The sequence below is a fragment of the Amyelois transitella genome, chromosome 11 (assembly GCF_032362555.1).
Source record: "Amyelois transitella isolate CPQ chromosome 11, ilAmyTran1.1, whole genome shotgun sequence".
NCBI lineage: Eukaryota > Metazoa > Arthropoda > Insecta > Lepidoptera > Pyralidae > Amyelois > Amyelois transitella.
Window position 1 is genome coordinate 2,234,290 of NC_083514.1, and position 14,476 is coordinate 2,248,765.

At 34.5% G+C, this 14,476-nt stretch overlaps 2 protein-coding genes across 3 annotated transcripts in view; one reads left to right on the forward strand and one right to left on the reverse strand.

Annotated features, from left to right (window-relative positions):
- The window catches only part of LOC106135096 (uncharacterized), a 98,136-nt gene that overhangs the window by 75,393 nt on the left and 8,267 nt on the right, over positions 1-14,476 (reverse strand). The gene's annotated exons all lie outside the window — the stretch shown is intronic.
- LOC106135094 (uncharacterized) lies at positions 3,084-6,096 on the forward strand. The gene is made up of 2 exons (XM_013335288.2): positions 3,084-3,205; positions 4,319-6,096. Coding segments are annotated over exons 1-2 (1,596 nt in total). The 5' UTR covers positions 3,084-3,203; the 3' UTR covers positions 5,913-6,096.

Below are 14,476 nucleotides of genomic sequence, written 5' to 3' on the forward strand. Positions count from 1 at the left end.
TTGAACAAAACATAAAAATGTTTGATGAAATATTATTAATTTAAATAGAAATTGACTTAAAAATTATGTGTCAAATTATTTTTATAACTAAATTGTTAAGGAGTTTTAAATTTGGTAAAAGAATTAGGTATAATGCACAAAGTAATAATGTAGATTTTTTTTAAAATCTCATTTGAGTATAAAATTTTGCCCAAATTTGCTCATTCCAAATTTTGTAGTAACAAAGAGGTATTTCTGGTTTCTATTGAGATTTCAAATTTCTACAAAAATTTTTAAACTTGTGCAGATATTAAAAATAAATATGAAATTATGAGTAATCATTGTGCAATGGCCAGGGCATGATGATAAAAGAACTTTTTCTGATAGGCCTGGGTCTTGGATGTTTATCTATATAAATATTGAATATACAAATATTTATTATTGTTGAGTTAGTATCTCATAACACAAGTTAAAAACAACTTACTTGGAGGCTCACTTATTCTGTGTTATTTGTCTAATAAAAAAAATATTTTATTACTGTATTTTTTTTGAGTACGCGACTTTATTCACGAGGAAACACGCGTAACATATCGGTCCAAACGGTCGGTCACCATCATTTCTTTGAACTAAGAAATAAATAATTCAAGCCGTGTAGTTTTTGTTAAAACGAGAATTTAAGTTATGATGTTGGGTTACTTTATGGAGTTTTATAGTTGAATACTAAGTTTAGAATAATTATATTGAATAGCGAAGCCTCTTAAAATAAATTTTCTTACTAAAGTATCTGGTTGACCGAGCTGTGCTCGGTGGATGTCACAAAAACAATAAAAAATTGGAAAAAATAAATAAAAAAGAGCATGAATTTCCACCAAAAAAATCTAAATTATGTCGTATGTATATATCAGCGGTCCCGGCGCCGAAATTATCGATCTCTAGCTACTATTTTATATGGGAAAATGTTTTTGGGTAAAAATATGGAAAAACGTGTTTTTCCGAATGCGCCTATCGCCGTTTTAGAGAACCAGTGCAAATATTGCTCGTTTAATGATTAAGGCTTCCTAACTTGGGCTCCTTTTTATTTGACCTTCTTTAATACAAACAAAATACTAATTTAATAATAACAAAATAGAAACAATAAGAACACACATTTCTGCAATGACTTGAAAGTTTTGCCACGAAACTTCAGATTAAGTTACGAGTAAAAAACTCGTTGTTTTGTTTATCTGCATATTTTGTCACGATTTTGAGCAACAAGGTCAGAATGTGTGAAGCTAATTGCGCCGGAGTCGGTTGTAAAAGGATCCAGTTGCTTACGTAATTTTGCATGTAAATTTGCGCGTGCGCCGGCACTTTCTCCAAAAACCTAATTTCTCTTTTTATCTCTAACATTTGTAGAGCATCACTCACTAATGTTGTTGTTAACATTAAATATAAAATATTTTTTTCCATAAGTCATAGACTAAAGATAAATCCTTGCTTAATCATAGGTAATTAAGAAATGTGATATAAAAAACACGATCCTATAACAACAAAACTTTTCATCAGTACCCGAATACTTAATATAGGTAGATTCTTAATTTTCATCGCTGAATGTATATAAAAAATGTAGGTACTGTGAAGTTTTTGCTATAAAAATAATTAGAAATGATTCAACTTGTCTACAAAAAATGCGTGGGAGTTACTGAGAATCGTTACACGTACATTTTCCTTGAAATTATGTGAATAGGTAAGTAAGTGATTGTCATTATGTATTCGAAAAACACATACCTACCAGAGTTTGTACATAATTCAAAAGACATTGTTTTGTAATTAATGATATTTTACTTAATATTTGTCATATCTTTTGGTTTTACAATCTGGTTGTAACAGCTCAAGTTCAAACAGCAAATAAATTACTTAATAGGTACTATGTTTACTGCCGCTTCAAAAGCATCAGTTCAGAAGAAGCGGTAACAAACTGCACTGGAGCATTTTCCTAAATAACGTCAACTTCACAATCATCCAAAAAAACTTAGAATAGAAATGTGGAAATAAATTGTTATGATTAGATAAGAAAATACATTGTTATGATTAATATCATTTAGTTAGTACCTACCCCATGACACAACTCTAGCTCAATCAGTGTGATTTTTCCAGTATATTTTTAATTGTAAACACGAACTAATAAACTTATTAACCCAATAAAAGATCCGGTCTCCAAAACCGTAATAATGTTTCAAATTACATCCAATTCCTACAAGGCAATAAGCCTTATCCGACGCGTTTCGGACCAAATAAATGGCATTTGGATAATTTATTCGCTATAATTCAGCGATCACAATTTATGATCACCGTATAGGTAAGTATCAAGGTGACGCCTACGGTTAGCCGACGAAGTATGCAGTTGAACGACAAAAATGGTCGTCACGGCGACATGCATTTATAAATGAAGGTAAAATTAGATTAAGAATGTTTGCTGTATTTAGTTGCGCTACAAAAAAAAGGTAGCACCTTTTTTGTACTTATTATACATATATACATACATATGGTCACGTCTATATCCTTTGTGGGGTAGACAGAGCCAACAGTTTTGAAAAGATTGATCGGCCACGTTCAGCTATTTGGCTTAATGATAGAATTGAGATTCAAATAGTGACAGGTTGCTAGTTAGTACTTATTCATTTATATAATCACGTCTATATCTCTTGCGGGGTAGACAGAGTTCCCGGCACTAATATAAAAAGAATAGGACCTATCTCTTTCCCACGGATGTCGTAAAAGGTGACTGAAGGATAGGATTATAAACTTGGGATTCTTCTTTTAGGCGACGGGTTAGTAGTTTAACTGTGTGGCTTAATTATTGAATAGAGATTCAAATAGTCACAGGTTGCTAGCCCATCGTCTACATCAAGCATCCTAAATTTATTAGCCTTTCTCTTAGTCGCCTTTTACCACATGGGAAAGATATGTGGTCGTCCTTTTTAAGCCGAGTAAAACAGCAACTTTGCAGTAATAGTAAAAAATGACGTCATCGTGACTTCTAGAAAGGGCTCGAACATTCTATGACGTCATATAATCCTAATGACCCCTTCACACGGCACCAAGTACAGTGAATCAGCGTACCGTGTGAAGCTGCACACGGAGTTGCGCACGAGTTTCCTTATCATATAAATATGGTGGGCCCGCGTGTTATCATTATCAGTACACTCAGTGTTGTTTAGCAACAAAGTGATAACACTCAATTGATGTAAGTACTGCTTTATTTTCTTTTATTTAATTAATTTTTACTATATATTATACTACTTTTGTAAGATTTTTTACATACGTTTCTGGTAAGTGAGTGCCAACTACTTCTATTCCCACGCACATAGTTTAAGTATAAATTTATTTTGTTTGTTTGTAATATCATTATTACGTAGAAATTTATATACAGTTAAAAAAATATTACATAGTTATAAATTAATCACTTCCAATTGCGGACTTATCCCTTGAAGGGACCTCTTCCAGTCAACAGGCTACATAATAAAGGAACAACATAATCACTACATAGTATAAAACAAAGTCGCTATTTAAGTCTGTTTGTCTGTATGCTTAAATCTTAAAAATTACGCAACGGATTTTGATGCGGTTTTTTGTAACAGGTAGAGTGATTCAAGAGGAAGGTTTTTATGTATATTTTTTTCCGAATTTGCACCCGTGCGAAGCCGGGGCGGGTCGCTAGTCAAGTATAAAAAGCAAGTTACTGTTATTTTACTTTTAAATGTTCGCGGACAGTACTTGCCTGGCAATACAGACGCAGGCAGTAAGGTGGGTGTGGCAGGGATAGGCTTATAATCTTGGGATTCTTTTAGGCGACAGGCAAGCAACCTGTCACTATTTGAATCTCAATTCTATCATATAGCCAAACAGCAGAACATGGCCTATCAGTCTTTTCAAGACTGTTAGCTCTGTCTACTCCGCAAGGGTTAAAGACGTAATTGTATGTATATGAATTTATGTAGTCCCACACACCTACTCGAACCACTTTTCGTTCGACCATTTGTTGTTAGGTACTTTGTGTTTTCGCTCTTCTTCCATACCAAAAGAGATAGTGCTCATAATAATAAGTGACAAAAATATTTATGTTCTTTCAATTAATTTTTGTAATTTTTATTTATTTATTCAAACTCTATCCACTTAAAATGTACAACAGGTGGACTGAATGCCACAAAGCATTTTCTGCCATTCGAACCTTTGGAGCAAATTGTAACTATACCTTACTCAGATAAAATCTAAGTTAAAAGAAATTATACCAAAATGTCTTATAAATTTTCACCTAAAAAAATCACACTGATGACTGAAAGAAAGTTTTCTTTTACAGGTCCAAAATGGCGTGCTGCAACAAAAACGTGATCTCTCAACGCAATTTGGATTGCGACAAGCCAAGCTGCATCAGCATTCCCACAGACGGGAAACCCTGCATCTGCCTTTACGTTAACAACGAAGACATCATCCAATGCAACGACTGCCATTGCAATGATGATAAGTGTAATTGTAACTGTGGTGAAGGAACCTGCTTCAAAACTGTTGGAGCCACCTTCATCTGCGTGTACAAAGATAAAGAAGGGAATATCAAGAGATGTAATAACTGCTCCTGCAGTTCAAATTGTGCTAAATGTCGATGTGATGAGTGTGATAAAACATGCGTTTGCTTCAAGACCAATGGAAGGTCTTGTATTTGCGTAAAGTCGGATAAAAAGGGAACTATCGTCAAATGTACTGGCTGCGAATGTATTAATGGAACATGTTATTGCAAATGTATTGACACCGAATGTGTTTGCATAGAAACTGGAGGAAAGGCATGTGTTTGTCTTTGCCGAGATGAAAAAGGAGTTATTAAGAAGTGTGAAGATTGTACTTGTAATAACATTTGTGGCAAGTGTAATTGCAAGAAGGAATGTGATAAGAAAGATTGCATTTGCTTTACAACTGATGGTAAAAATTGCATTTGTGTCTGCGAAGATGATAAAGGCAACATCATCAAATGCAATGATTGCAAGTGTATTGATGAGTGTGACTGCAGATGCGATGATTCTAAATGCATTTGCATAGATACCGAAAGAAAATCATGCATCTGTCTTTGCCGAGATGAAAAAGGAGCTATAAAGAAGTGTGAAGATTGCTCTTGTACTAATATTTGTGACAAGTGTAATTGCAAGAAGGAATGTGATAAGAAATATTGCATTTGCTTTACAACTGATGGTAAAAAATGCATTTGCGTCTGTGAAGATGATAAAGGCAACATCATTAAATGCAATGATTGCAAGTGTATTGATGAGTGTGACTGCAAATGCGATGATTCTAAATGCATCTGCATTGAAACTGAAGGAAAAGCTTGTGTTTGTCTTTGCCGTGGTGAAAGAGGAGCTATTAAGAAGTGTGAAGATTGCACTTGTAATAACATTTGTGACAAGTGTAATTGCAAGAAGGAATGCGATAAGAAAGGCTGCATTTGCTTTACAACTGATGGCAAAAATTGCATTTGTGTCTGTGAAGATGATAAAGGCAACATCATCAAATGCAATGATTGTAAGTGTATTGATGAATGTGTCTGCAAATGCGATGATTCTAAATGTATTTGCATAGAAACCGAAATAAAATCATGCATCTGTCTTTGCCGAGATGAAAAAGGAGCTATCAAGAAGTGTGATGATTGCTCTTGTACTAACATTTGTGACAAATGCACTTGTGACAAGAAGAATTGTGTCTGCATTCTTACAGAAGGAAAATCTTGCATTTGTATCTATGAAGAAAAGGGTGCCATAAAACGCTGTAACGATTGTAAATGCATTCAAGATGAATGCAACTGCAAGTGTGATAATAATTGTACTTGTATCACTACAAATAATTTACCTTGCCTTTGTGTTTACAAAGAGGGTAATAATGTTGTTCGTTGCGTTGAATGCAAGTGTTAAATGTACTTGTCATTTGAAATTTTTCATGTTTATTCCCCAATACTTAGTGTTTTTGATGATGTAATTGTAACATTATTACGTTCACGTAAAATATTAATCTTTATCACTATATTTTATAAAATTATTATTCCTTTTTACATAATCACGTATACTTTCATATTAATCTGTTACTTAATATGTTTTTTATAAAAAAATCTTGTGGTGGTGGCTTTAGACGTATGAACCTTAATATGAAAATTTAATTGTTACATAATTGTATCCTTAATAAAAAAAACACCAAAAATATTCTTGTGGTTTTTCTATTCGTAGAACTATTAACATTTAAATGGAAATCAATAAATCTAGTAATTTAAATGTCAAAAAGTCTTAATCCTTAGAAACTAAACTGGTTAAGAGTCATTACGAAAACTATTAGGAGCCACAACCTTCACAGAGCATGCCAAAGAAACAGATGCAGCCTCTGATAAACGCCCATTACTCTGTGATGTGTCAAAATCTTTGACAACCGTGACGTGAGCGCTTGAGTTGTCAAAGTGGCAGGCAAAGTGCGCCCACTTGGGTGGTATGGTATCATACTTATTAATATTTCTTGTCGGCTGTTATGAGAAGGTGTATAAAGTTATTATTTAAATGGAACTATTCTTAATTTGACCTTTGGCTTTGTGCCTCAATGTTAAGCACAGATGAACTAATGGTATTAAAAAAAGAGGCATGGACAATGGACAACAACTCCTCATATCATCATTGGTTGCAAGATCGGTCAGTAATCTTCTTGGGATAAATTAGCTTTAAAAAGATACAAAAGAAAAGAAGATTTACTAAACGTTAAAAAACGTCAATTGTTCCTTTTTTGAGAACCAATAAATAAAAAATAATAATACAGCTTATAACTTACCTTAAGTTGAATTTTACAACTGAGACATAGATCTTTAGGTATAAGTAAATAACAGTTTTGTTCACGGCCTTTAACCGCGGTTCAAGTTTAACTATTTCGGTTATCCGTCCATCTCCGACTCACTTAGCAACTAGACCATGAATATTTAAATTGAGCTATAATTTTGAGGCTGCAAAATCTGTATCTTGCTGTACTCTATACAATATGACTATTTTGACTTAGGTTACCTACTTGGAAGATATTGTATGTTCAGTTGTGTAATTATGAGAACGCAATTAATAACTTATCCCCATCCATAGAAAAGAGATAATAAAGAGAATAGATTTGTATGTTTGTATCGAATAAAATTAAAACTTCCGATTTTGGTAAAATTTGGTGCACAGATAGAATAGACAGCTAGGAATAACACAGTCATTTTTATTTCGAAATTCGCACCAGATTGAAACCTCGCGCAAAATCTAGTCTTAATATAATCTATATTTAAATCTACATATCGCATTATAGGCAGTGACTACATCTCTGACTAATTATTGATTCCCCAACGGAATCTTTGAATTACAGATAACAGATTAAGATTATGTTATTTAATAGTAAGGATCTGAGAAAAAGATGTATTAAGATAAGATTAACTAGTTCAACGAACTTAGGCGATGGGCTAGCAACCTGTCACTATTTGAATCTCAATTCTATCATTGAGCCAAAAAGCTGAACGTGGCCTATCAGTCTTTTCAAGACTGTTGGCTCTGTCTACCCCGCAAGGGATATAGACGTGACCATATGTATGTATATGTAATTAAGTAATTGTAGGTTTGTCAAGTACGCACAGTACTTGGTTGATAACCGGTAGGTAATTACCTATCTGCTTCCTACACGAAATCCTTGAGGGTATCCTACTACAGTTCTCTTGCAATAGCTAACAATACATTTACTGTCAAACACATTGATCTTTCTGACAATTACATTGATATGACTCGTATTATTGTCAATTATATTGATGGTTTACAATCGTACATACATACATATGTCTACCTCGCAGGGGATATAGACGTCACCATATGTATATGTATGTACGAACAGAAAAGATTTTTGCATTTATAAGACTTGTTAGTGGTCTTGGGAATCCTTGGGAATCCACATAACGTAGGTAATGAACACATATCTTTCCCGCGAAGTGCACCCTTGGGAATCCACGTTTCACCCACATTCACACTCACGATTCACCTCTTTCACACATTCCGAATCACACGTCCATCTAGCATAGAATTTGTATACTAATTAATAGGTTGTTTCTTTAAATGTGACGGTTCCCGGAACTTTAGTTACAGGACCACTCCATCTCTTTTCCATGGATGTCGTAAAAGACGACTAAGAGAATAGGCGTATACATCAAGAGCGGTTTTTACATTATGGGTTAGAAGTTCACTGATAACTTTTCCTCTTTTCACTTCTTCTCCTGCCTTTTTTTTTAGCAATAAAAAGTAACCAATGTTTGTATGTCTAATATTTGTAGGAATTGTTATTGAATTAAATGACACAAACTGAGATTTACAAAATGGCATTCCCTACATTTTTACCAGATGACCAAACAGAGATAATAGTGGGTGGTATGATAAAGTGCACATACATATATGTATGTTATTGTGAAGTAGATATTTTTTAAGACATATAAATACAATATACGGACCCCACACCCTAAAGTTCTATAGTCGTGGGTGCAACTGGGAATGCGTAAAGTTGAGAGAGATACAAAACACATATATATCTTACATTCTGTCTACCCCGCAAGGGATATATTTAAACATTGTATGTATGTATGTATCTACATATCTCCATACATACAAACATATATCACATTTATATCCCTTGCGGGGTAGACAGAGCCAACAGTCTTGAAAAGACTGATAGGCCACGTTCAGCTGTTCTGGCGGCACAAGGTTTTTTTTTTCAAATATTTATTGAATCAGCTGTTTTTTTTGACGATTTGAGGCTGTTTTGACGGTGTGTTGATATTTTTGTCAGTGAATTAAGTTTCCTTTTTTATATTTGAGGCAGATTGTTTTAAAAATATTAATATCACTTTTTATAGCTGACTTTTTAATTAAACATACCTATGCTTGAGAATGAAATACCTACATTTGACAGGAGTAAATGTGACTATTTCTGATCAAACTACTCAAAAGATGACGATAAATGACATCATCATTTCTTGTTCAATCATTGTCAACATATGAAATCATTGCAAAGTTACGTAAAACACGCCATCAGGAAGTTATAACAACCAGTTGCATAAAACCACAGTATAACAAAAACCGAACCATATTTTATGTATCTTGTGTGTAAGATATGTATGTATCTTATCACACGCATACAGTGCCGTGAAGTTCCCGGCACCAAAAAAAACCAAAAGGAATAGGACCACTCCATCTCGTTTTCATGGATGTCGTAAAAGGCGACTAAGGGATAGGCTTATAAACTTGGAATTTTTCTTTTAGGCGATGGGCTAGCAGGTTGCTAGCCTATCGCCTTAAACTATTTTAATTTCAATTCAATTATTAAGCCAAAAAGCTAAACGTGGCCTGTCATTGCGAGACTGTTGGCTCTGTCTTCCCCGTAAGGGGTGTGGTAATCTCAATTCTATCATAAGGCCAAATGGCTGAATGCGGCCTGTCAGACTTTCAATATTGCTAGCTCTGTCTACCCCGCAAGGGATAGAGAAGTTATATGTATATAATTACTGAGTACTCAGCCTCTTTAGGCTTCCTATACAGTTTTTCTTTCAAACGCAGTGAGTTTTTATAGGCATTTTCAAGTGCTTAGGCTAAGCGTGACAAGCAGAAGCCTCGTATTAGGCTAACCGCGTCGTGTCGCAGACATCACGAGGGTAATGAGACCGAGATCGCCCGTTAGCTTACCACGGTACCCAAGTCACGAGAGAGAAGCGTTTTAAGTGCCACAATAGTAGCACGAAAGATTAGTAGATTTATATGTACAGTGTGTAGGGAGAGACTTAGTCTTTTTATTTGCCTGAGTCCATACGTTCTCTTTTATGCTTCAGCCACATCAATCGTTTATGAAAGCTCAAGATTGGCATTAGCTTGCCACGGACGCCTCAAGTCATGAGAGAAATGTTTTACACGTCATAAGACCAGCTCAGTAAAATAAACATTAGATAGAGAAAAAAATTAATGGAGAACGCTCTCTCCCACGATAAGTATAAATTCAAATTCAAAATTCTATTCATTATTATGGGACATTTTATCATCACTTAATAATTGTCATATCTTTCGGTTTCAGAACATTGGTGGACAATGGACATCAAATAAATAACTTAAATCTTAGTTTACTGTAATAATATAATATAAAATATGTACTGTAATAATATAAAATATGTAAAAATTTTAATAAGTAAAGTGGCATTCCATTAATTACACTGGAATTTTCCCTGTGTGTTAAAATATTTGTATCTGAACTTACAAACTAAGTAAAAAAAATTGTAAAATAAAAATTATACCATTTAAAAACCGCTACCTCTTATACCTTGCCCAGTGCCGTATCCAGTTAAGATCAACTGAGTTACGGTAACTTCATATTGTAAGTAAACAAATATCGACACGCTTATCTCTATCCGCAGTTAAGTGTGGATGATCCTTTAGAACGTCGTACATTGGATTTATTGATATTATAGTTAAGTTAGAGTCTTAAGATTTTTGTTCTTGATAATGGTGGCTCGTTACGGATTATCATTGTATTTAAATTTAAAAAGATATAGGTAAGTGAATTTTGAACGGGATGTTGTTAACTACTTGGATTAGAGACGTTATTGAGGTCAAAGGCTATATTTAACTATTTTCTTTATTTATATATATTGATTCGATGTTGTTGGGGTAGAAATTATGCTCCCGTAAGATAGCTGGATCTGTCTACCACGTAAAGGATAAGCGGCTATGCGCGATGATATGTATGTCTGTGGTTAAATACATACACACATACATATAGTCACGTCTATATCCCTTGCGGGGTAGACAGAGCCAACAGTCTTAAAGAGACTGATAGGCCGCGTTCAGCTGTTTGGCTTTATGATACAATTAAAATTGAATTAGTGACAGGTTCGTCTAAAAGGAGCAACCCAAGTTTATAAGCCCATCCCTCAGTCGCCTTTACGATATCCATGGGAAAGAGAAGGAGTGGTCGTTCTTTTGTTCAATACCTTTACCCAACAGCCAAATATCCTTAAATCCGTAACTTTATGAGCTTGGCCTTGCTAGTATAAACAACCGTAACTTTAACAAATAACTTCACATCAGAGATCGCCTCTAACTGTGTCTTAAACCTAGTTCAAGAGATAGGTACACTTTTGGTAACAGTTTCTCACATTCACTATATTGATATACCTTTTAAAAATTAGATTTATTCTTGTGAGATATTAAATTCTCTTTTTTGAGAATAACGAGATATAAGCCTTAGTTTAGTTTTGTCATATATCAGTCATTCACATTGTATATTTGTATATGACGCGTGTTCAGGCAGACAGACAAACATATCATTGAATTTTCAATTTTTTTTTATTTTTCAGTTTTTATACGAGTTTGTATTGATTTTATTGTACTACTGGAAAAAATCATTTTTGATGAAATTACAACAATACATATGTAAAATCACGAATTGTAGTAAATACGTGCTATTTTAATAAACTTGTTGATAATATTTATTAATAATTAACATAGTCACCATTCATGTCAATGGGGTCTTCAAATTTCCTTGAAACAGCAGCTTTCCAGTGATAGTTACCAAAAGTGGAGCGACCTCCTATACTAAGCACTCAGCCTTACAAATATTGACTTTAGAACGGCCTCGAACGCGTACCTAATATGCATTGTCAATATTACGAGTTCTTTGTTACAATTTTCATAGATGAACAAACTTGAATTCTTTTAAAGCTAAAAAAGAAATACTTAGATAGATAAAAAAAGTGTGGTTCCCGGCACCAATAACAAAAAAGACTAAGACCACTCCTTCTCTTTTACATGGATGTCGTAAAAGGTGACTAAGCTACAATTCTATAATTAAGCCAAACAGTTGAACGTGGCCTATTGATCCTTTCGAGACTTTTGGCTCTATCTAAGACACAAGGGATACGGACGTGATTATTGAATAATGTCTCTAGTCTCTAGTACCTATTTCCTATAGATGGCCTCTGTGGCGCAGCGGCAGTACGCTTGTCTGTGACACCGGAGGTCTCGGGTTCGAATCCCGGCCAGGGGATGATGAGAAAAGAACTTTTTCTGATTTGCCTGGGTTTTGAATGTTTATCTATCTAAATATTTATTATAAAATATAGTATCGTTGAGTTAGTATCTCGTAACACAAGTCTCGAACTTACTTCGAGGCTAACTCAATCTGTGTTATTTGTCCCGTATATATTTATTTATTTATTTATATGGCAATGGGCTAGCAAGTCACTATTTGAGTCTCAATGTCATCATTGGGCTATACAGCTGAACGTGACCTTTCAGTCTTTCCAAGCCTTCTGGCTCTGTCTACCCTGAAAGGGCTAAATACGTGATTATATGTATCTATGCATGTAAAATTATATACTTACATTCTAGCACTGATATACAAAGTGTCATACCTATATTCCGTTACAACAATCACCTTATTGAACTGACATGGGCATGAATGAGTCTTAACTGTGCCAAGGCGGGCCCATTCATGAATCTGTATACTATAACAATGTACATACATACAAACATCATAGTCATACATAATGTACTCGTAATATTAGAAAATATTTATGTTCAGTGTGAACAGGTAATTATTTTCATCATTCTGTAGGACCCACGAACATACATTCATAAAATCACGCCTCTTTCCCGGAGGGGTAGGCAGAGACTACCTCTTTCCACTTGCCACGATCTCTGCATACTTCCTTCGGTCATACCCCCACGATCATTTGAATCGAATTTGTTTTTTTAATGTGCCGTGTGGTCCCCGGGACCAATAGTAAAAAGAATAGGACCACTCTATCTCTTTCCCTTGGATGTCGTTAAAGGCGACTAAGAGATAGAAGAATAAACTTGGGTTTCTACATTTAGGCGATAGGCTAGCAACCGGTCGCTATTTTAATGTCAATTTTATCATTAAGCCAAAATGCTGAACGTTGCCTGTCTTTGCGAGACTGTTGGCACTGTCTACCCCGTAAGGGGTGTGGACGTGATTATGTGTAATGGAAAAACCGGGATTTACCTTTAACGCTTACCTTAGTCGGTTTAATCTCGACAAAAAAGCATAAATGCTTTAGTTTACATACTTAAACATGAAATTGTTAACTGTCTACACATTACACTAAAAACAACAACACTCAACGGCCCACACAAACGTTTCCTAATAGAAACTCTTTTATTACAACAACATTCTGCTACGTGTAGCACAATTGATTGACGCATTATTCCCTGCGTAGGACTTAACTCGTAAAACCCGCACCGGTTCGACTCCCGGCTAAGGTCGTAACGTAGTAACTGGCATACCGACTTTTATGCCATCTAAAACTGACGCCTTTACGGATTTTAAACCGTAAAATATTATTTTAGGAGTTTATTGTTTAATGTTTACTTGCGTGAAAACGGGAGATTTTCAGTTCGGTTGTTTGAAAGATGCAAAAAATTGTAATGCTGGAGATAAATAACTGTATGTCTTTCCGGTTTTCGAAAGAGGCGATCAAAGGATATAGTTCTTTAATCTAGTGTCACATTCTATTATGTGGTATTTTAAGAATATTAGCTTAAAAGGGGCTACAAATCAATGACTTGATAGCTAACCTATTCTCTTACAGTGGTAGAAAACATCGTGAGGAAACCTGGCAACTGGATACATACACACATATGGTCACGTCCATATCCCTTGCGGGGTAGACAGAGCCAACAGTCTTGAAAAGACTGAACGGCCACGTTCAGCTATTTGGCTTAATAATAGAATTGAGATTCAAATAGTGACAGTTTGCTAACCCATCGCCTAAAAAAGAATGCCAAGTTTGTAAGACTATCCCTTAGTCGCCTTTTACGACATCCATGGGAAAGAGATGGAGTGGTCCTATTCTTTTTTGTATTGGTGCCGGGAACCACACGTCAAAAGTTAATTTCACGTGTTAAAATGCAATAAAATATTACAACTGTGATCAAACGCGGTTGAACTAGTAATAAAATATTAAGAGTCATTTAAAATATCATTTGGGTCACCGCAATTATACAGGGTTAATGAGAAAATTAAAAGGCTCACGTATATAGGGTGTTCTCACGATGAATTCAGTTTATGAGTACAATTAACATTAATTATTTTAACAGACATTAAAAGTAATGTACGTTAGCCATAAGACAAAAATTTAACAGTTCATTACTTTAGAAAATTTATCCTTATATGCGTATGAGCTCCGATTGACAGATGCACGTTAAAAATTAATTATTTTGAACATAAAAACGTTTCTTTTACAGATTTATACGAGTACTAAGGCTGTGCTATGAAAATAATTTAAAAGATAAAAAGTTTACCTTGTTAACTACAGATGCTGTAATAAAAAAAGAGTATAAATATCTTTCTGTATCATCAAAAACAAAAGACGCTTCAAAATTCAAACCTTGTTAATATTTTCGCAAAGCATACAAACAAAACTGACCTT